General features: G+C 39.6%; 3 protein-coding genes across 9 annotated transcripts; 1 reads left to right on the forward strand and 2 right to left on the reverse strand.

Moving 5' to 3' along the window:
* Positions 1 to 33: 33 nt before the first annotated feature.
* LOC103329769 (E3 ubiquitin-protein ligase RGLG2-like) lies at positions 34 to 4,519 on the reverse strand. The gene is made up of 12 exons (XM_008232273.2): positions 3,966 to 4,519; positions 2,936 to 3,331; positions 2,746 to 2,830; positions 2,528 to 2,668; positions 2,325 to 2,435; positions 2,136 to 2,233; positions 1,528 to 1,607; positions 1,334 to 1,439; positions 1,097 to 1,224; positions 762 to 996; positions 470 to 526; positions 34 to 385 (listed from the first exon to the last, which is right to left on the reverse strand). The coding sequence occupies exons 2-12, from the start codon at positions 3,194 to 3,196 to the stop codon at positions 305 to 307; spliced, it is 1,383 nt and encodes a 460-aa protein (XP_008230495.2). The 5' UTR covers positions 3,197 to 3,331; positions 3,966 to 4,519; the 3' UTR covers positions 34 to 304.
* Positions 4,520 to 6,180: 1,661 nt separating this feature from the next.
* On the reverse strand, positions 6,181 to 16,381 carry LOC103329770 (uncharacterized). 7 transcript variants are annotated; one of them, XR_513934.3, is made up of 5 exons: positions 16,221 to 16,381; positions 14,712 to 15,747; positions 13,955 to 14,254; positions 12,994 to 13,466; positions 6,181 to 6,318 (listed from the first exon to the last, which is right to left on the reverse strand). XR_513934.3 is itself a non-coding variant. In XM_016793596.2 (3 exons), exon 2 carries the CDS (start codon positions 15,697 to 15,699, stop codon positions 14,734 to 14,736), a length of 966 nt encoding a protein of 321 aa, XP_016649082.2. In that variant the 5' UTR covers positions 15,700 to 15,747; positions 16,221 to 16,381; the 3' UTR covers positions 13,121 to 13,444; positions 14,712 to 14,733. The 7 variants fall into 7 exon arrangements, 2 of the variants coding, with proteins under 2 accessions (XP_016649082.2, XP_088905860.1); XR_001677634.2 differs by lacking the exon at positions 6,181 to 6,318 and having other exon boundaries at positions 13,121 to 13,466; positions 13,955 to 14,153; XR_016125904.1 differs by lacking the exon at positions 6,181 to 6,318 and having other exon boundaries at positions 13,121 to 13,444; positions 13,986 to 14,254.
* Positions 16,382 to 16,604: 223 nt separating this feature from the next.
* Positions 16,605 to 20,707, forward strand: LOC103329771 (S-adenosyl-L-methionine-dependent methyltransferases superfamily protein). The gene is made up of 8 exons (XM_008232276.3): positions 16,605 to 17,191; positions 17,650 to 17,814; positions 17,901 to 18,083; positions 18,435 to 19,029; positions 19,114 to 19,226; positions 19,326 to 19,546; positions 19,755 to 20,088; positions 20,281 to 20,707. Exons 1-7 carry the CDS (start codon positions 16,934 to 16,936, stop codon positions 20,068 to 20,070), a joined length of 1,851 nt encoding a protein of 616 aa, XP_008230498.1. The 5' UTR covers positions 16,605 to 16,933; the 3' UTR covers positions 20,071 to 20,088; positions 20,281 to 20,707.
* The last annotated feature ends 324 nt before the right edge of the window (positions 20,708 to 21,031 follow it).

Genomic DNA, 21,031 nt, shown 5'->3' on the forward strand with positions numbered 1-21,031 from the left:
CACGAACAAGAAAACGACCAGCAACAACCCAACTACAAAATGTACAGATTTAATTTCCTTTTCTTATTTTTATTTTCAAACAAAAATAATATTTTTTTCCAAAAAACCTCACTCACTAAAGCATCCTCGCATCTGGATCATGAACATCATCGTATATTGAATTCGGCCAAACCTAAGATCCTGATCAACTAAGCATTGAATTACAAAGAAAGAATGTACTGATCGGAAAAGAAACCAAAACAAAAAATAAAAAGAATGTCAGTCAACACCAATGAATATCTAATATGGGCAAAGCATGTCGTCCTTAATAGAGTTTTATTCTCGTCTGGATTGCGCTTCGGCATATCGGGCACGATTGAAGGTCCTGTCCACATTCGCAACATGTCTGCACCAAAAAGATGAATTAAGAAAATGGCATCGCCCCAATTCACCTCCAAAATATTTGAGAAACATTATCATTCAAATGTACCTGATGCCCACACCCAAAGGCCATGTCTTTTGGATTCGTAAGGCAAATGGGGCAAACCTGTCCAACACCATATAAAACGTTAACCCACAAGAGTGTTGCAAACCCAAATGAGCAAAAAGCTTCAATCAAGTCATAGATCACAGACAATCAAGCCTCGGATTCCAAAGTAATTCAAACATACCAAATGAAAATCATATAAGAAAATTGGGACTACATGTGTATCACACAGGCTTTTGACTTGATGAACAAAAACGAATAAACCATCAACTCAAAAATATGTTCGCTCGCATACCTGATTATCATAGGTAGAACTGGGAGCAGGTGGAGCTGTACCAACAGAAGAGCTATCTCCATAATAAGGAGGAACACTTGGCTCAAAACTGGCAGATTGGGAAGGTTTTGAGCTGTTGAAAGATGGAGAACTATAACTCGTAGAACGGGAAGGTTTTGAGCTGCTGAAAGATGACGCTGGTAACACAGATGGTGGGGGGAGAGGAACCCTCTGGGGAGAGGCGCCGATCCTACCACTGCCCATTTAAGAAGAAGAAAATATATACATAAAAAAAATTATGTAAACAAAGGTAATCAAAAGCTTTCAGATATGAGAAATATAGAGAACATTCTTACCCCAATATATTAAGCTCTATTGTTGCTTTGTACTGTGAAGGAATTTCCATCAAGGCTGCTAGAGCAAATTCGGTCTCTTTTCTTGATGGTGGCATGTTCTTTGACATAATTTCCGTAAAATTCACAAACTACAAACAACAAAAGAAATGCAGTTTCCAATTAAGTATTTTCCAATAATCATAAACAAATGATCATGAGTAACATAAACAAGAACATATTGTAATGCTAACACCTTACTTGGAAATTATCAAATGCCCGAGCAGGAATATTGTCATCAAATTCCTTCATCATGTCCCAGGGCCCATCTCCGACACCAACTAGTACAATTGATAGAGGGAACTTGCTGTGATAAAGGAAAAAAAAAAATTGTACAACATAAAAAATGTTGGCCAAACAAGCAACTAATATTAAGGACAAATTACCACACTCACCTTGCTGCAACAATGGCGTCGACTGTCTTCTGCTCCTGTGGACTTAGCTTGCCACGGTCAGTATCTACACTTCTAGTTACCTGAGGAAAATCTCACATTAAGTCAGATAATATCTTGAGAAAACTTGAGATTACAATAGAACATTGCCACTTCCAAGCCATCATAAAACAGAGCAAGGATGAGAAAGCTCGTTTAAGAATAGATGTGTCCAGCAACGTGTAATTTCATACAGAGTTGAGCCTAGGAGCTAGTGCAGGGAGTTGAGCCTAGGAGCTAGTGCAGGCACCGCTAAGAGATCTTCAGTGGATGCTATTTATTTTGCATGACCAGCATGTCTGAACTGTGCTAGACCTTAAAACCAAACAGATACTTTCCCGCCAAAATAAAAAACAAAATGGGCAAAGAAGTTTCATCTTACACAAATTTAAAAGCATTTTACTCGATCTGGATTTGAGATTTGCAATAATGACAGCAAAGTAGTGCAATGGTTTTCTGTTGGATTAGTCACACACATTTTCGAATTTTCACAGATAATCTGAAGCATGGCCGGCATGCTCGACCCTCTAGTTGCATACTCAACTAAATAAAACAAAATTAAGGCAAGATACCTGGCCATCTGCAATTATCAACAGGACATGGTACTGGCCACCACTCTCCTCGACAATAGTCATGGCCTGTTCAATCACAGGTGCAAATGAAGTTGGTCCTGCCAAACCGATCAATAACAATGTAAGACAACTAATTAGCTGATATAGCGACCACTTCAAGAAATAAGTAGTTAGGAAGTGAACTAAAACCTGCAAGCCGTAGATGAGGAACAATTTCCCTGTAGCGAGTCAACACTTCCTCAAATCCATTGCAATATCTATCATAGTAGAAACTAAAGACATCTTGATCATGGGTTGACGCTGCAAAGCGAAAAAGTAATGCTTGTCATCCCCGTCTTACAAAGAACAAGATCTTAGAGAAACAAAATGACAGCATACAACTAAAAAATTACCGTCTCCAAAGCCGAAACAGGGAATGAGGTTATCCTCGTCAAAAACAGCCAAGGTTTTTCCAATAATGGATATGGCATGCTCATAGGGATTTTGACCATTCCCAATGTGATGCAAGCTTTTTCTGTTGAATGACTTCGATCCTATTAACAAAACCAATTTCAGCACGTTCCATTGCAACACATACCATATACAGTTAATTAGTTTATTAGGGGTTAACCTGTCCACTCATTGCTCTTTGTGAAATCAATACCGACGATAAGATTGGAAGACTCAAGACCAGCACGTGCAAGAGCTTCAGTCACCTACAAAGATTGTAGTTGAGTCAATATAATTGACCATTGTAGATAGGTAAGAAACTTGAACCAGAAAAAGGAAAGCTTGCAGAAGATACAGTCTAGTAATCTTACCTCCTCTAGGGATTTGTAACTATCAGAAATTATTGAATATTTCCTCTCCAAGGTAGGACGCGTTGCCCGAGCACCACCATAATCCTGCGATGGGGGATAGTAAGGCTGTGATGGTGCTGGATAGGCTTGCTGGGGTGGTGGATAGCTTTGACTTTCTTGAGCATATGGTGATTGAACTTGTGGATAGCTCCACGATGAAGAAGTAGAACGAGAAGATGAATTCTGCCTATAACTCCCCTCCTTTGAACTTCTCCCACCCATTAACTCAACTCTATTAACCACAAAATCAAAAAATATAGAAACAAAAAACCTCAACTTTAATCCAAGCAAACCCTCTTTCCCTTCCTTCACAACAATGCAGGCCACAAAATCAACCAAACCAGTCTAAATCCGCACCTACAAGGCAGCCACAACAAAACCCAGAAAACGAAAAGTTTGAATTCAATTCTGGTAGTCGTATATATATATACACTAAAAAAGAAATACAGATAGGGAAGGGTCCAAGAAAGTTCGTAATTGGCATGCAAAACAAATAAAAGACCAAAGAAACGGTGTTGGACACGACTCATTCATCACCGACCTAAAGTGGCCTACTCTGTTAAGTTTTCTACTTTGGCAGATATAATAGGACCCAGGTGGCTTCTACACGGATCCATCCACAAAAAGCAACCATCTAAAATTACACAGACGACCAACCAAACCGCCACAATATCAAAACAAAACCTATCAAATCAAGGGGGCTTCAATTCAATTACTTGCTTGTTAAGAACAGAAATAGAAATTGAAATCGTCATAATAAAAATAAATTCAGGAACAAGGACAAGAAAACTACTACACAAATTTATATCATACCCTGAACCAAATCAGAGCGACATTGTCGAAGATCTAATATGGTAAAAATCCGGTACCGATGAAAGAAAAATCCTAATTTCCGAAACTTGCAAAGTAACGGCTACAAATTTGAAAGAGATATTAACAAGGGTGCAGCAATTGAAGCAACAAGAAGTTGAGAGACGTCGATCGTACGTACCTGTGTTCAAAGAAGAAGACGAAGAAGAAGGTGTCTGAAACATGGTGAAGAAGAGTGGCCAAGCCAAGTCTTGCAGTGGCGACGAGAGTTGCTTTTAATAAACTGAACTGACCTCGTGGATCTAATTCTAATAATTGATTAGGATTAAGAAAGTGGGCAACCTTTATGTCTACTTTTTCTGAGCTTTTTCTTTTGATTTTAAAAGGGAATATTTACTTTCTTCTGATGAGACGGAGAGATCAGAATCAGGGAGAAATCGTGGTCTCAGCACATGAAAGTTTCGGGGAAATTGAGCAACGCAATAATAGCTGTTGCTGTTTCTTGCTTCGCTTTCTTTTTCTTAAATTTTTATTTTTTATTATTTCTGCAATTTGAATTTCAGGTTGAGTAATGTAAAAGGGATGATGATGAGGATGAAGAAAAGGATTTGATTTTGTCCAGCAAAAAAGAATAAGAAAGATTTTGCTTGTTGGGTTTGTTTGGCTGCGCTGCCACTGTAGCCTCACATTCTCCGAACTTCCTAACCTCATCTGTCACATGTGCGTGTCATCCCTCGGTCAACGACTCCAGATGCACATCTTCCTTTCATATATTTGGGGTCAAATGATCAAATCCTCCATCAGAATTTTGTTACGGCAAAATGAGAAAAGCTTTACTATTTGTTTTTTTTTTTTAATAAGAGAATTGTTGTGCTAAGTTTCGATCATCGTGATTGGTTAAATTGTCAAATCATCCAAAATTACCCTTGTTTGAGAAGAAATTTGACTTATGGATAGGCCAATTAATCACGACATGATCTTGAGGGTGATTATGAAGAAGTGCCAGTTTGACATTGCTTATTTGAGGTGATAAATGATTTTTAAAAGAAATTGAGAAGCCCAGTCAGTTTGGTAAACTATGAAAAAAACACTTATTATTAAAAATTATTGTGAGATAAAACTATAAGAGAAAGCAGCTAATAAGGTGTTTTTATTTTCTAATTATGCATGAATCAGTTTCAAAGAGGCGCTCAGTTTAATGATAATGCGGAATTATTTTCTAATTATTCAGGAAATAGCACCAACAACACTTTTAACAAAAAATTTACCAAACGTCAAACTGTTTTCTCTCACAGCAAATCAGTGATTATTTTCACAACACAGTAATGTCAAACTAACCTACAATGTTACTTCATATAAATGATTATTGGTATATTTAGAATCACTCTCAAACAAGCCCAAAATGAGTGAGATGCTTTTTCCCATAAACCATTTTGGTCATGCTCCCAATAAGGGATTTTGGGAGAGCCCAAAAATATACACTTAACAAAACCACAACAGTTTGAAGATAAAGGCTTTTCCTGTCCAACTTTATATGCTACGGAAAAAATAAAATTCAAAATGATCATACTCATATTAAATATTCAAAATAGAATCAAAGTGTCTATGCTACTTTTAATTTAACTAACAGAGATGATAATGGAATAGAAGAAAAACGTTTTATTTTTAAAGACTAACAATTTAAAGAAAACTAGGGTTTAGCCATCACTGTCGCAATCTTATGCAATTATATCAATTACTTATGAATTTCCACATATATGCTTTGAAGGTTAGCTGAATTTGTATCTTTGAAGCAAAATTCAGCCAATTGGAACTTCAAATGTATAGTTTTTAAATAAACCTGAAAAGTTTTGTAAACTTGTGATATGAATTTGTATTGTACACTTGTGAAGATGGAGGTGGGGTTGTTAGGGTTGATGATGAGAAGGTGGAGTTGGGGTCAACAATGGATAAAGAACCCAAAAGGATGCTTTTACCCTCTCACTTTGACAGATAAATTGACAAAGTTGGACAGTATGACCCAATTGGAACTATTTATCTAGTTAACGGATATAATTGCCTCAAAAAAAAGTTCACAGACCCAATTGCAATTGAGGGCCAAATTCAAGGACGTCTACAGTATATAACTCCCATCAGAATTTTGTAACGGCAAAATGAGAAAAGCTTTACTATTTGTTTTTTTTAATAAGATAATTGTTGTGCTAAGTTTCGATCATCATGATTGGTTAAATTGTCAAATCATTCAAAATTGCCCTTGTTTGAGAAGAAATTTGACTTATGGATAGGCCAATTAATCACGACATGACTTTGAGAGTGATTATGATTCATGAAGAATTGTTACTTTATAGAAATAATTATTGGTCTATTCAAAATCACTCCCAAACAAGCCAAAAACGAATGAGATGCTTTTTTCCATAAACAGTTTTGGTCATGCTCCCAATAATTGATTATGGGAGAGCCCCAAAAATATACACTTAACAAAACCACAACAGTTTGAAGATAAAGGCTTTTCCTGTCCAACTTTATATTTGCTACTGAAAAAATAAAATTCAAAATGATCATACTCATATAACATATTCAAAATAGAATCAAAGCGTCTATGCTACTTTTAATTTAACTGGGAGAGATGAGAATGGAATAGACAAAATAAAGAGTGTCTGCAAATGTTTTTAATTTTACAGAAATGTGAGTAATGAAGATTTATTTGATATTTTACAGTAATTCGTTTGTGGTTATTATTCGAAATATTACCCTTATTTTACTTATTTAATTAATTTAATTTCAAAAGTTATACAACTTTATCCAATATAAAATAGGACGGTGTCTCTTTTTCACAGCATAGTCACTACGAAAAATTCTATTAGCTATGAAAAATTCTTGACAATGCTTGATGCAAGTTTGGACGGGGCAGACTTGAATAGATTTGCACCGAGCAAGGAGATCAAGTATGACAAGTTTGGTCATCATGCTGGCGGTGTTTTGCTGAGAACTTGTATAGGAAGCTTGATAGTGCTAGAGTTTTTACAGACATTACTTGTGATGGCCTTCGGTTGGCTATTCGTCGATGGGTATTCAGAAATGATAGTGAGAGACTTATCAGAAGAGTTGAAGGTGATGAAGTTGGGATAATTAAGTGAAATTTCGTTTGATAAATATGAAAAAAGACGTTAGGTAGCTCTCTGACACGCGCCCCACGCGCGAGCCCAATTTTCTGCGTTTCGTTTTCTTGGTGGGAACCGCCATCGACGGCGGTTTCAGTGTAGATCTGAGTGGTTTTTTGGTGATTGTGGTTTTGGGCGTCGTTTCTCCATGGAGGAAGGCTCACCGAGTTTTTCTTAAGGATTACAGGGTACCCAAGCGAAGTCGTGCATCGGATGTTGGGGCTATGGATAGTGAGATGATGTCCGAGCCCAACATGGTGTGCCGCCTTGTAGACACTGTGCTACCCAAATGGGCTTCTGGATCCGAGAGCTTTAGGGACAAGCTTATGAATAAGGTAAATCTGGTTCATAATGTTGGAATTGATGTTAATACCTTAGAGGCAGAATATGAGGGTTTGAATGATGATGAGGATGTGACTATTTCTCGTGGTGATCGCGGGCCGTGCATCCAGTTTTCGGATCGTGCCATGGATTGTCTCTGCAAACCTTGGCAGAATGCTCTCATTATCAAACTCCTTGGGAGATCGCATACCTACAACTATCTCCATGCTCGACTTCAACAAAAGTGGACCCTAATTGGAGGATGGAAACTGGTGGATTTGGTCAATGATTACTTTGTGGTTCGTTTTGAGCTTGAGGAGGATCTTAATTTCGTTTTGACTGGGGGACCATGGATCATTGCTGGTCAATATTTGGTTATGCAGAAATGGAGGCCTGGGTTTTGTCCTGCAATCTGAGAAGATCACTCGAATGGCCGCTTGGATTCGTGTCTCTGCGATTCAATTGGAGTGTTTTGATGTGTGGGCTTTGAAAAGAATTGGGAATTTAGTGGGGAAGTTGTTGAAGATTGATGCTCTCACTACTTCTCAAAATCGGGGGAAATTTGCACGTCTTTGTGTGGAGTTGGATTTGTCTCGGCCTCTTGAGGCTTTTGTCCAAATTAACAATGTTTGGTATAATGTGGAGTATGAAGGCCTTCCAGACATTTGCTATTTGTGTGGTCGTTATGGTCACAAAAGGGAGCACTGTGATGTGCTAGATCCTACCTCTGTGGAGAAGACTGGTGATGGCTCCAATTTGGGTGATGATGGGTTGGTAGGAGGTGATACTGTAATGAGGAAAGATGGAAATGCTGGTATTGAGAATTTGCGTGGGCCATGGATGAATGTTCCAGCACGACGGAGACCTAAAGGTGTGACTCAGGAAGTTGGAGGCAAGGGAGGTCGAAATACGGGTTCTAGATTTGATGCGTTGAGACAGGTGGGTGAGAATTTTGGGACTGATGGTAGGACTGAGGGGGGTGAGGCTACCCAAACTTGCACCTGAGCAGCTGGGATCATCGGTTAGAGATGCTGGGAAGGGATCGAAAGTTTGGACTAAGTCTAAGGCTAATCTTGGTAAAGCTAGAACTGTCCTGAATGACATTTCTAATCTGCATGTCAAGGAAAAGGGGAAAGTGCAAGCTACTGTTGGTAAGGTGAAGGAGGCTAGCTTTTCTAAAGTTGGTCAATTGGTGAATAAAAGTAATTTGGTTTATGAGGGGAAGAAAGCTGGTGGGATTATATCTTTGACTGACCAGTTGAAGATTTGGACGAATGGTCAAGATGCGTGCTACAGGGGTTTACCAATTTGGCCATCAACCACCCAACATAGCCACTACTTGTGCTAATACTGAGGCTGAGGTGGATATTGATGTAGATGTTGATTCTTTGGCTGTTCTGCTCAGGAGGGCTTGATTCCAGCAGAGAAAATGAACCTGGCTGCAAGCCATGTGGACCATCTCAATGGGGTTTCGGTAGATAATATCTTCACAACAGGTGAAGATATGACTTTTGACTGTTAAGGGTTAGCCCTTAGGTTCTCCACCTTTTATTGGTTGACTTTATGAATATTCTTTGTTGGAATGCAAGGGGTGCTTCAGGCACTAAGTTTAGGAATAATATGATGGAATTGATTCGGGTTCATCATATGGAGATTTTATTTGTTTGTGAACCAAGGATAAGTGGCTCTAAAGCTGTATCAATGGTTAAGTCTTTGGGGTTTCCTTGTTTTGAGATTGTTGATCCTGTGGGTTTTTCTGGAGGTCTATGGCTGCTTTGGGATGATTCCAAGGTGAATGTGGAGATCATTGGTACTCATGATCAATCTATTTCTGCGTGTGTTTCTTGGCCTGGACAGTCTCCTTGGCTCTTTTCAGCTATCTATGCTAAGCCCTGTGAGGTTAAAAGGGCTAAACTCTGGGAGTATCTTAGTTTCGTTGCAAGCTGTCATGATATGCCTTGGCTCTTGGCTGGGGATTTCAATGATTTGCTTCATTTGGATGATAAGTTAGGTGGAGTTCCTCGGGGTCGTTTAAGAGGGTTCAAAGCTTGGTTTGATGAGAATGAAATGTGTGAATTGCACTTCACGGGTCCTAAGTACACTTGGACCAATAAAAGGATCTTGGAAAGGCTTGATAGGGCTGTTTGCAATACCCTTTGGAGACGTGTGTTTGCTGAAGCTTATGTGAGGCACTTGCCTCGAACTAAATCTGATCATAGTCCAATTAAGATTTGCTTGCAGTCTTCACTTAGGTATACTCCTCATCTGCGACCTTTTCGGTTTGAGGCAATGTGGCTGAAGCATGCCGAGTTCAATCAGTTTGTTTCTGTGAATTGGTTGGGGTCTTCTGGTTCTGCTCTCGATAAGTCTTATGCCTTTGTTGAGCCCCTTAAGGTGTGGAATAAAAATGTGTTTGGGCATCTTAGGCAAAAGAAAGCAAGGGTGGTGGCTAGGTTGTCTGGGATCCAGAGAGCTCTTTGTAAGGGGCCTAATTCTTTTCTGAGTAATTTGGAAGTGCAGCTGCATGATGAATTTAATTCCATCCTGGATCAAGAAGCTATATTTTGGCATCAGAAATCCAGGTTGAAATGGCTTCAGGAAGGGGATAGAAATACGAAGTTTTTTCATCTCACTACTATAATTAGAAGAAGGAGAAATAGAATTGAACGGTTAAAGGATGATAAAGGGGTTTGGGTGGAGGATGCTGCACGTATTAAAGATCTGGCTGTGGGTTTCTTTTCCAAACTCTTTGCTCCTGCTCGAGCTACTATTCGTGAGTCTTCCTTGTTTTTTCCCTTCAGTAACTGATGGTGAGATTGCCTCCTTGGTAAAAAATATTGATTTGTTGGAAGTAAAGGATAGTTTATTTGGTATTGGTGGTCTTAAGGCCCCTGGTGTTGATGGATTTCCTGCTTGTTTTTATCAACACCAGTGGGACTTGTGTGCTTCTGATATACATGCTATGGTGTGTGAAGCTTTTCAAAAGAGTAGATTCCCTTTGGAGCTTAATGCCACTCTAATTACTTTGGTCCCCAAGGTGGAGAATCCTCACTCTATGGTTCAGTTCAGACCTATAAGTTTGTGCTGCACGTTGTATAAAGTCATCTCTAAGATCTTGGTGTCTCGTCTGCGCACTATTTTGCCCAACTTGATTAGTCCCAATCAAGTTAGTTTTGTGCCAGGCCGCCATATAACTGATAATATAATGATTGCTCAAGAGCTTATGCACAAGTTTAAGTCAGCTAAAGGGAAAAAAGGGATGTTTGCTTGGAAGATTGACCTCTCCAAAGCCTATGATAGGCTTAACTGGGGCTTTATTGAGTCTGTCCTTTTGGAAGTGGGTTTACCTTCTAGTTTTACTCAACTTATTATGCAGTGTGTGTCTACTGTGAGATATCAGATTTGCATCAATGGTGAATTGACTGATCCCTTTTCTCCTAGCAGTGGCATTCGCCAAGGGGATCCTCTTTCCCCTTACCTTTTTGTTCTTTGTATTGAGAAATTGTCTCATATTATTGTTGATGCTGTTAAGAGAAGACTTTGGAAGCCTATCAAAACTTCTCGAAATGGTCCGAGTGTGTCTCATCTGTTCTTTGTGACGACCTTGTGCTTTTTTGAAGCTACTCCCTGTCAAGCTCGGGTAATGAAAGATTGCTTGGATTTATTCTGTAGTGCTTCTGGTCAGACTGTGAACTTTGCTAAGTCTGCAATTTTTTGCTCTCCGAATACTTGTAAAATGGTGGCAAAAGAGATTGGTGCTATTTGTGGCTCTCCCATCACAGAGGATTTGGGAAAATATTTAGGTTTGCCTTTGTTGCATAGTCGTGTGACTAAAGGGACGTATAATGGTCTTCTTGATAAAGTGCGAAGTAGGCTTGCTGCCTGGAAAAGAAAGTGTCTGTCCTTAGCGTGAGCTACCTCATCCAAGTTACATCCTCCATACCTGTATACGATGCATGTTAAGTTACAGGTAGCATTTGTGAAGATCTTGATCGAATTAATAAGGATTTTTTTTGGAGCAACAATGGCAAAAAGCAGAAGGTTCATCTATGCCAGTGGGACTTGGTTTGCCGTCCTAAATGTAGGGGGGGTCTAGGTTTCAAGAAAACTGCAGACATGAATAGGGCCCTTTTAGCAAAGATTGGTTGGAGGATGCACACTCATGATCAAGGGTTATGGGCTCAAATTTATGAAAAGAAGTACCTAAAGGGCTGCTCTATCTTGGATACTCATGGGGTCTCCAAGCGAGATTGTTCTGCTACCTGGAGAAGTGTTCTCTATGGTGTTGAGTTGCTGAGAAAGGGAATGGTTTGGAGAGTAGAGAATGGGGAAAAGGTGAAGTTTTGGAAGGACAATTGGGTGGCTGATCTCCCTTTGTTACTGATATGGGCAATCGAGGATCGATTTGGACTGCAAGGTTTCTAATTTCTTTAAAGAAGGGTGGTGGGATATTGAGAAGTTAAGAGCTGTTCTTGATGAGGATATGGTGCAAAAGATCACCTGTTTTCCTGTTGGTTTTGGAGGTAATAGTCAAGATGCTCAGATATGGAAGCCTACTTCAAATGGCATCTTCACTGTTAAATCTGCCTTTCAGCTGATCCATGGGGGCTCTATTTGGTCTAATGCGTGTTGGAAGGGTCTGTGGAGTATGTCTATCCCGCCTAAGTTGAAAGTTTTCTTATGGCTTGTTTTCCAAGGTAAGATCCTAACTAATGAGCAAAGAGTTAGGAGACAGTTAGCTGTGGAGTCCTCTTGTTCTGTTTGTGGTTGGCACTTTCGAAACTATTATTCATACGCTTAGGGATTGTGGGCGGGTTAAGGAAGTATGGCTTACTGTTCTGAATCCAAGTAATGTCCATGATTTTTTCTTATCTGATTATCCTTCGTGGCTTCGGAGTAATCTCTTTTCTAAAGCTAAGTGGGAAGGGAGGTCTCCTTGGAATATCATGTTTGTCTTCACTTGTTGGTATGTATGGAAGTGGCGTAACAAGTACATTTTTAATGATGCTGAGGACTTACCTTATGATCCTAGGAGGATTATTTGTGCTGCTGTTTTGGATTGGGTTAAAGCTTCTAGTGTGAATTGCAGGAATGTGCCTAGAACTCAGGTTATGCTAAGGTGGGAGCCGCCTGGAAGTGGATGGGTTAAGCTCAATGTGGATGGCTTTGCATGACTGTTTCGGGAAAATTGGTCCTGCCGTGGTGTGATTAGAGATTGTGTTGGGAGTGGTGTGCAGGTTTTTGTGAACTTGGGAAAGGACGCATTTTGGATGTCTGAAATCAGGGTTTGTTTTTGGCCTCCGATTAGCTGTGGCAAAGGGTTTCACCAAGATTATCATTGAAATGGATTCTCAGATTGCTGTGAATCTATTCCAACAAAGGGACTCTCTTTGTTTCCATCCTCTAGTGCTTTGCTTTCAAACTGTAGGCGGATGCTTAGACATTTTGAGAGCTGGGATATCCAGCATATTTTCAGAGAGAAGAATGGCTTGGCGGATTGCCTTGCCAAATGGAGCCAAAATCTTGACTTGAATATTCAGCTTTTACTTCAGCTCCTGTCTGGGCTAGCTCTGCTTTAGCTGATGATTTGTTGGGGGTCACTAGGGGCCGTTTGATTTGTTTTGAATAGGCTTTCTGGTTTTGTTTTGGGGCTTGGCCCCCCCTGTTTATCAAAAAAAAAAAAAAAAAAAAAAGGTGATGAAGTTGGTGTTCTAGGATTACGTTTACCTTTGAGATGATGATCTTCTAGGATTTGTGAGTTGCCTTCATATAATATTTGGAGAAAACCATTTTCTTGTAGAATTCCACTTCCTTGTAATAGATAATGAATTGACTTCCTTGATCGCTAACAAGCATATTAAAGATTCGATTCTTTATTTTATCCTCAAGAAATGTCGCCGGCCACTCATTTGGTTACCTCCAAAGAACAAGCTTTGATGGCACAGGTGGCAGCTACCATGCCTTTCAATACCCGAGCTTATCCGGGTTTTCCTCATCAATTTGAAATGCTTCCTCCACGAAGGCATCGATCCACCCACCCCACCATTACGTGACGCAGTGAAAGTACTGAGTGACAGACCTTGCACCATTTTTCCCTTGGCGACCAAATTATGCAATCCTTTAGAACAATAATACTATGCACCAACACTACCCTTCTTCAGTTCTTCTTCTTCCACTCCTGTGTACAGAGATATCAGCATCTACAAAGTACACCAAGTCCTATTAGGCTATTACATCTCAACTCATGCACACGAGCTAATGTTGAACATTATATATTCGAATCAAAATTTCGCAACGACACGTAAAGAAATTCCATCAAGCATATATATAACGAAACAAATGGAAAAAGTATTAAGTTTTTAGTCTCAAAGGAACAAACTTGGGTCCAAAGTTTGAAGTTTTTAAGTGTGGAAAGTTTGAAGTTATGCATGTATATACAGAGCCAAAGCAAACAGAACCGCAGACAGACCTTAAGGACTGAATGTCCCTATGCCTAGACACTAATACATGTTGGATAGAATTCAAAATCCAACTAGAGACTTGTGGAGAAGGAGAACAAGGGTGACATTTTTGCTTTTATAATATTTTATAACAGTTATGGGGTTTAAATAAAGACGAATAAAAAATCAATGAAAGTAGATGAGTTTTCTAAATGCAATGAAGGAAAACTATAATAAGAATGAAGTGCCTTAATATTTGGGAGGTGTAAGACTAATAACCTTGAGTCTCAACTCCAACCTCCACTCTTCTTTCTTCTAAAGACTTGATGATCCATGAATGCACCCAGCTTGCCAAGCCTCTAGAAGAGGAACACCAGGTACAATGATCCCACATGCATGCATGTTAATTTTATGATCCCGAAGAGCACATAATTATCAAGCCAGCTTCTGCCGAAGGAAAACCAAGGTACGTATAATGTTCATATCATTCTGATCTAGGAGGCATTCTTTTGATCTTGTGTTAGGATTATACTCAAGATCGACAGCAACTACATAGAAAACGAGGGGGAAAAACAAATGAATATTCAGTTTTAACTTAATTCTTTTGCACGCTACAAGTTTCTTCATGATTTTGCGGTCTTTAGGAAAAGATGAAGGAATATATATAAGTCGCAGGAAAACCAAACAACCAGAAAAGAAAAGAATGAAGAGCCTTTAGACTATAATTAGGAGGAAAACCACCTTAGACATGAAATTATTTTGCTCGGAAAACCATTTATTATTTATAATTCTTAAGATTGTTTACTTTTCTCAGGCTTAAATGCGCAAATAGTTAAACAAGACAAATCCGCTAATGCAACTTAGAAAACCAGTAGCAGTAGTACATTGTTTTCTCATTGATGAGCAGCATAATCACTAGGATAGGATATGAAAACCCTCCTCTCAAAATAAAGAAATAGAAATAACCAGGTCCGTAGCTAATACAGCAATTAATTAACTTCTTACCATATATTGTTCCAGCTGAGCATCATGGCTGCAGGTCTTCATTATTTCGTGATAATCTCCTTCGTTTGGGTTTTGATGACTCGCGCACTTCCAGCGGGTATCGGCACAGGGGACACAAGTGATTGATCTGCAGCCACGGGACAATGCAATCTTCATGAAATTGGTGTAAGCAGGGCAAGCGTTTGATCGTCCTTGGTGGATGGCAATGATCAACCCCTTGACCTTGATCTTGATCATGATGATCATCTTGAGAAGCAGGGACGGCATTAATATTATCAGGGTGATGATCATCATGATGATCAAGGAGGAGGCCCTCCATACAAATAATACATGAGGACAACGGGGCCAAAGTAGGATCATCAAGCCTCACATTCTCCAAGCCCTGAATGGATGATTGAGCTGCAGGAATAAGCATGGCCCTGTATGCTTCCGAGGATTGCCTCATAACCCTATCAAGGATGTCGTTGTTGTGGTCCGACTTCAGATAGTGATAAGTGGCATCCACAATATGCACAAGAATTGGCAACTCAAAGCTGTGGTTGTCGGCCTCTTCAGTGTAGTCAAGTATTCTTACAATGAGAGCTGGCTGCGCACCTTGTGGGACACCCATCTTGGAAAGATGATAAGCCAAGACATGCGTCCATTTAGGCCTTGACGAAAATTGCTTGACATCAAGCATAGGGACATAGAAACTCCTCTCAGCAAGGAGGTGATATGTAGAAGCATAAGGAAGTTCTACTGGACGATGCTCACCAGCAATATAATGGAAGACTCGAGTTATCTTTTGATAATCTATACAGATTTTGAACATGTCCCTGGGAATTGAGTCTAATGAGATTCTTACATCTTCTTTTTGATTCACACCTGTATATAAAAAACAGTACTCGGAAGCACCAGTTGAGCTGCTGATGCTCTGTATTTCGGAAGCAGCAGCTGACGTGCCCCTTCTCCGTGCGTATAACTGGGCAGCAGCTAATATCCTGCTCATGCTTTGTGCCTTGGTTGGTGGGTGTGTGTATCACTATCAGCAAGCAACCTGTAATACGGTAGGAACCGTTGTCAGGCTCAACTCCAACCTGAAGGTGTTTGTTTTACATGTATGTATGTGTGTGTGTGTGTGTATATATATATATATATTTGTAGTTAACTATCCCTAAATCAATGAGGATGACCCTATCCTTCTCCAACAAGGAAATAATAGGAAAAGAAGTATATTTACCCAAAGATGTATAGTTAATTTGTTAATTGCCTGGGTAAGGTGGCTTTAGTAAGGGTGGACTGGAGGCACGAATTTTAAACCTAAATTAGTATGCAGTCGATCGAGTTTAACAACGAAAATCAAATGAGGATTTAATTTAGAGTATCCAATGGAAACATATATGTATTCATCAATTAAGCAAGCTTAAAATATCAAACAAACAATGCAAGTAAAACCGATGAATTCAAGGAAACAACAAATAAAAGTAAAGAAAATTAAGCATTCGACAGATTGATGAATGAAAAACTTACGTGCGGAGCCGAGATAGATACTGTTTGCTTGATTTTCTTCCTGATAATGCTGCGGAAACACAGTGAGAGAGAGAGAGAGAGAGAGAGAGAGAGAGAGCCGACGATCAAAACCAGGGCCTGGTAAAAGTAGGGCAAATTTTGGTCTACATAGTGCACATTGGGTGTTGAGTTGGGCCAGAGGCCTAACAAACAAACCCCAACATTGGACTGGAGTACAGTCCAAATTTAATCTTGGACCCACTCACAATAAATAATAAATCAAAATTTGGGTGGGCTATAGCTTATGGGCCTCAGTACTCCTCACACAGCGACCCAAGAGTCCACGTCTCCAACATCAATACGCCAAAACAATCAATCACAAGCCAAACCAAAATTCATTGAAACGCTTCTACTAAATGACCTTATTAACCACCCCAAAGATTCCATTTCAATTATCACAAGCATAAGGGTACTTTAGGTAAATTGAGTCAGCTTGATACTCACGTAGGCTCGACCGCACTTTAGCATCTCTATCTCTCTCCCTCCCTCCCTCCCGCGAAAAGAGCGAGCGCCGTACAATATCTGCTTCATATTCGGCACTTCTTATCGCACTGCTTGTCTCTCTCTAGCCATGGATCTACCAGTACCACTAGGGCTTTAGGTTCATGTTTCAGCAAAACTCGGGTCGGATCCATCGAGCGTGAGAGTGAGCCCGAGCTCGAAGAACGTACGGAATGAAGCACAAGAGTGAGCTCAGTTTCCCTAATATTCACAAGTTGCTAAAGTCCGTTCTAATCGGTCTCATTGTGTGTCTGGGTTTGCTTTGTTTATACTACGGGTGGTCTTTCGGCCCGGGCTCGCGGCGATCCGACGAAGAGACTTCCGGGTCCGATGGCTCTGACCCCATTTTCGGTGGGTTCGTTCTCCATCGTGATTTTGACGATTTACATGAAGATCAGGAGCACAACTCCGAGGTCACCAAAAGCATGCTTGTACGTAACGCATTAATTCATGATTGTTAGATTTATTTATTTATTTTTGCTGCTTAGTATAATTTTGTTGCTAAATAAATTGTCAAGTATCTTACTTGATTTACTGATTTGGGTTCTGGAAAAAGCATACCTCTCTATAGCAATTTTAATAAAATTTAATAACTTGTTAATAATTTTGCGGTATTCGTGTGAAGAAAAAAAAATTGCACCTTTTTGTATAACCGATGAGTTTTATCTGGACTCTGTAAGCAAATACTTGAAAGTTGTGGTTTCTAATTTTGTGTTTTCACTTGGCATAGAGCATGCGTTATAAAAATGTTAACTTTTTTGTTCCAAGTGTAAGTTATTTTACCCTTGCTGGCGTGCATACTAATAATCAATGGAAATGCGTTCACTGATCTTCTTGTCTTGTTTGTATTTCTGTTCATTTGAATTGATGACCTTTTACGTTCCCACAGGTCTGTGATTTACAGTTCTCGGAGCTGATACCTTGTATTGATAGAAACCTTATTTACCAACTGAAATTGAAGCCCAATTTGACATTAATGGAGCATTATGAACGGCATTGCCCGCCTCCAGAGCGACGCTATAATTGCTTGATACCACCGCCACTTGGTTATAAGGTAGATGGTCATTGCTTTTGTGTAAGTTTACCTTTGTTTGGCTTCACTTAGTTTTGATTCGGACAAATTCATTTCTAGAGTTTCAGATACCTATAAGATGGCCGGAAAGTAGAGATGAAGTGTGGAAGGCCAACATCCCCCACACCCATCTTGCTCAAGAGAAATCAGATCAGAATTGGATGGTTGTGAATGGGGACAAGATCAATTTTCCTGGTGGAGGGACACATTTCCATGATGGAGCTGATAAGTACATTGTTGCTCTTTCCAGGGTACATAACCTTGAGTCAGTTCTTGATTCTTTTCTGTATTTGTTTAATAATATAAGGGGAAGAGTAATTAGCAGCTTGGATTTAGTGGAATTCTCTTTTTATAATTTTATTTTGTTGGAAGAAAGAGAAACAGAAAATTCCACTTTGATTTACCTATTTGGCTGAATCCGGCTTGCACCAATAAAGATTTGTTTCCTCATGTTTAACTTAATGATATTTGGTCTAGATTTCGTAATATATGCTTTTTCTGTTCCTAGTTTCATTCTCTGCACTGGAGAATTATTCAATTATGCACTATCCCAAGTGGACGTAGCATAACTTTTTTTCTCGGTATGCTTATTATTTGTGTAGATGCTTAAATTTCCTGCGGATAAGTTCAACAATGGTGGAAATATCCGGAATGTTCTCGATGTGGGTTGTGGAGTTGCAAGTTTTGGGGCATATCTTCTTTCTCACCACGTCATAGCTATGTCCCTTGCTCCTAATGATGCGCATGAGAATCAAATACAATTTGCACTAGAGAGGGGGATTCCCTCTACTCTTGGTATCTTGGGTACAAAAAGACTTACTTATCCAAGCAGATCATTTGAGCTGGCTCATTGTTCACGATGTCGAATAGATTGGCTTCAAAGAGATGGAATCCTGTTATTAGAGCTTGACAGATTACTAAGACCTGGAGGGTATTTTGTGTACACTTCTCCTGAAGCATATGCACAGGATCCGGAAAATCGGAGGATCTGGAATGCTATGTCTGATCTTCTAAAAAGAATGTGCTGGAAAGTTGCAGCAAAGAAAGAGCAGAGTGTTGTATGGGCCAAGCCACTGACTAATAGTTGTTACTTGAAGAGAGATCCTCAGACCCAGCCCCCCCTGTGCAATTCTGATGATGATCCAGACGCAAGTTGGAATGTGAGCATGAAGGCATGCATTTCTCGATACTCTGCAAGTAAGTAGCAGGGCGATACTTCCATTATTAATGTTTTTGGCTTTCCACCGTCTAATTATTATCATTACTAAAATTATAAATCAGAGGTGCACAAGGAAAAAGGAAGCGGACTAGCTCCTTGGCCACAGAGGCTTACCACAGCACCCCCTCGCCTGGAAGAAATTGGTGTCAGTCCTGAAGAATTCCAAGAGGACACTGTAAGTTTCCTGATTACAAGCTAACTCTTCACGGTGAAGTTTGCCTGCTAAATTTTATTGTTCTATTTAATGAGTGCCTAAAAAATCCATGCGATGCAGGGCATATGGCGTTTTAGAGTGATTGAGTACTGGAAGCAGATGAAGTCTGTCATACAGAAAAATTCAATCAGAAATGTCATGGATATGAACTCAAACCTTGGTGGATTTGCTGCTGCCCTGAATGGAAAAGACGTTTGGGTGATGAATGTTGCTCCTGTCCGTGTATCTTCCAGACTAAAGATCATATATGATCGGGGCTTAATTGGAACTGTTCATGACTGGTACGTATTTTGATCTGAATTCAGTCCTCAACCCCACCTCTTATCCTTTCAATTATGTGTTTGATATCCTTTTTGCTACATGTTTGATTTATGGATCATTTTATGCTGGCTATCTGATTATGCTTCATTAGTTAAAGTTTATAACTTTTATATAGATATTGTTGGTCTGTTCAGAGATTTGAATATTTTCACTTACTGTATTTTATAGGTGTGAAGCATTTTCCACATACCCACGAACATACGATCTTCTACATGCATGGGCAGTATTTTCCGAGATCGGTGAGCGGGGCTGTGGTGCAGAGGATCTATTGATTGAAATGGATAGGATACTCAGACCAGATGGGTTTGTCATCATAAGAGACAAACCTGCTGTTATAAACTATATCCGAAAGTTTCTGACTGCCTTGAAGTGGGATGGCTGGTTATCAGAAGTAGAACCACGGGTTGATGCTCTTTCCTCAAGTGAAGAAAGAGTTTTGATTGCAAGGAAGAAGTTGTGGGATGAGGGGCTTACAGCGATGTGATTCTGCTTTGTTTTTCAGGTATATGACCTAATTTCTTCGACATAGGGCGTATTTTGATCATGCTAAGAATTCCACAATATTATGTTATTTTCTTGTTGCTTTGCTCAAATTCCACTTCTGGATTAGAATATGTCGAGTATTTTAATACTTGCTTGCTGCTTTATGGAAAACTTAACATTCTTTTGTTCGATTTTGTTTTTCTTCTTCAAGACATGCCAGCTTCAGTATTGGTGTTGAGCCTGCCCATTCCAAGAGCATGTACAGAAATATGGGAGACCCAAGGGCATGTCAGTTCCGGTTAAGGCCATGATGCGCTTTGTTTCTGGAGATTGAGATGCTACCAGTAGTACAGGCATATTGGGATATAGATAGAGATGCAGTTGCAGAATGTGTGAACGTACGTAGGAAAGTCTGCATACAGCAACAGCGACTGAAGAAAAACTTGCACAACTAGGAGACTTTTTCGTAGTGGGATCTTATTTTTGTAAATAATTTTTACAATCCAATACCAATTGGGGGATTGATTACATAAACTCAATAATAAACACTCTTGTATTTCCTTATCCCCCCTAACAATGCCGCTTATGTATGCTGTTGTGGTTGGAATGGAGCATTATGATCTTGGATTTGTTCTTTACGAATTTAATACGATGCTAAAGATAGGGAGAGTTATTGGCAATAGTTGTTTCGAAATATAAAACGAAACTTGCCTACTAAGGTAGGTAGTAAGGGCTCATCTGGTAACGTTTTCAGATATATTTCATTTTCCGAACATATTTTCTGAAATTCATACATTAGCAGAGGATCCTTAAAAACCAAACACGTTAAGAAGAAGAATAGCAAGACAGGAAGGAAACGTAAAGGATGTCTCCACGTGACAAACGAAACATGCGCACATGGGATGGGTTTAGTTCCCGCTAATTCCGTGATATCTCCTTTTTCCAATTTGCCATTCCAACGG

The sequence above is a fragment of the Prunus mume genome, linkage group LG4 (assembly GCF_029339155.1).
Source record: "Prunus mume cultivar Tortuosa linkage group LG4, ASM2933915v1, whole genome shotgun sequence".
Classification (NCBI taxonomy): Eukaryota; Viridiplantae; Streptophyta; class Magnoliopsida; order Rosales; family Rosaceae; genus Prunus; species Prunus mume.

Bases quoted from the DNA above. Each gene is read 5' to 3' on its own strand.
- LOC103329769 (XM_008232273.2), bottom strand. From the start codon at position 3,196: ATGGGTGGGAGAAGTTCAAAGGAGGGGAGTTATAGGCAGAATTCATCT. The intron at 2,669-2,745 runs GTTAACCCCTAA...TTTTGTTAATAG, and splicing joins AAAGAGCAATGAGTGGACAG to GATCGAAGTCATTCAACAGA. The intron at 1,608-2,135 runs GTATCTTGCCTT...GATTTTCCTCAG, and splicing joins TGATAATTGCAGATGGCCAG to GTAACTAGAAGTGTAGATAC.
- LOC103329770 (XM_016793596.2), bottom strand. From the start codon at position 15,699: ATGAGCAGGATATTAGCTGCTGCCCAGTTATACGCACGGAGAAGGGGC.
- LOC103329771 (XM_008232276.3), top strand. From the start codon at position 16,934: ATGAAGCACAAGAGTGAGCTCAGTTTCCCTAATATTCACAAGTTGCTA. The intron at 19,227-19,325 runs GTAAGTTTCCTG...CATGCGATGCAG, and splicing joins AAGAATTCCAAGAGGACACT to GGCATATGGCGTTTTAGAGT. The intron at 19,547-19,754 runs GTACGTATTTTG...TGTATTTTATAG, and splicing joins ATTGGAACTGTTCATGACTG to GTGTGAAGCATTTTCCACAT.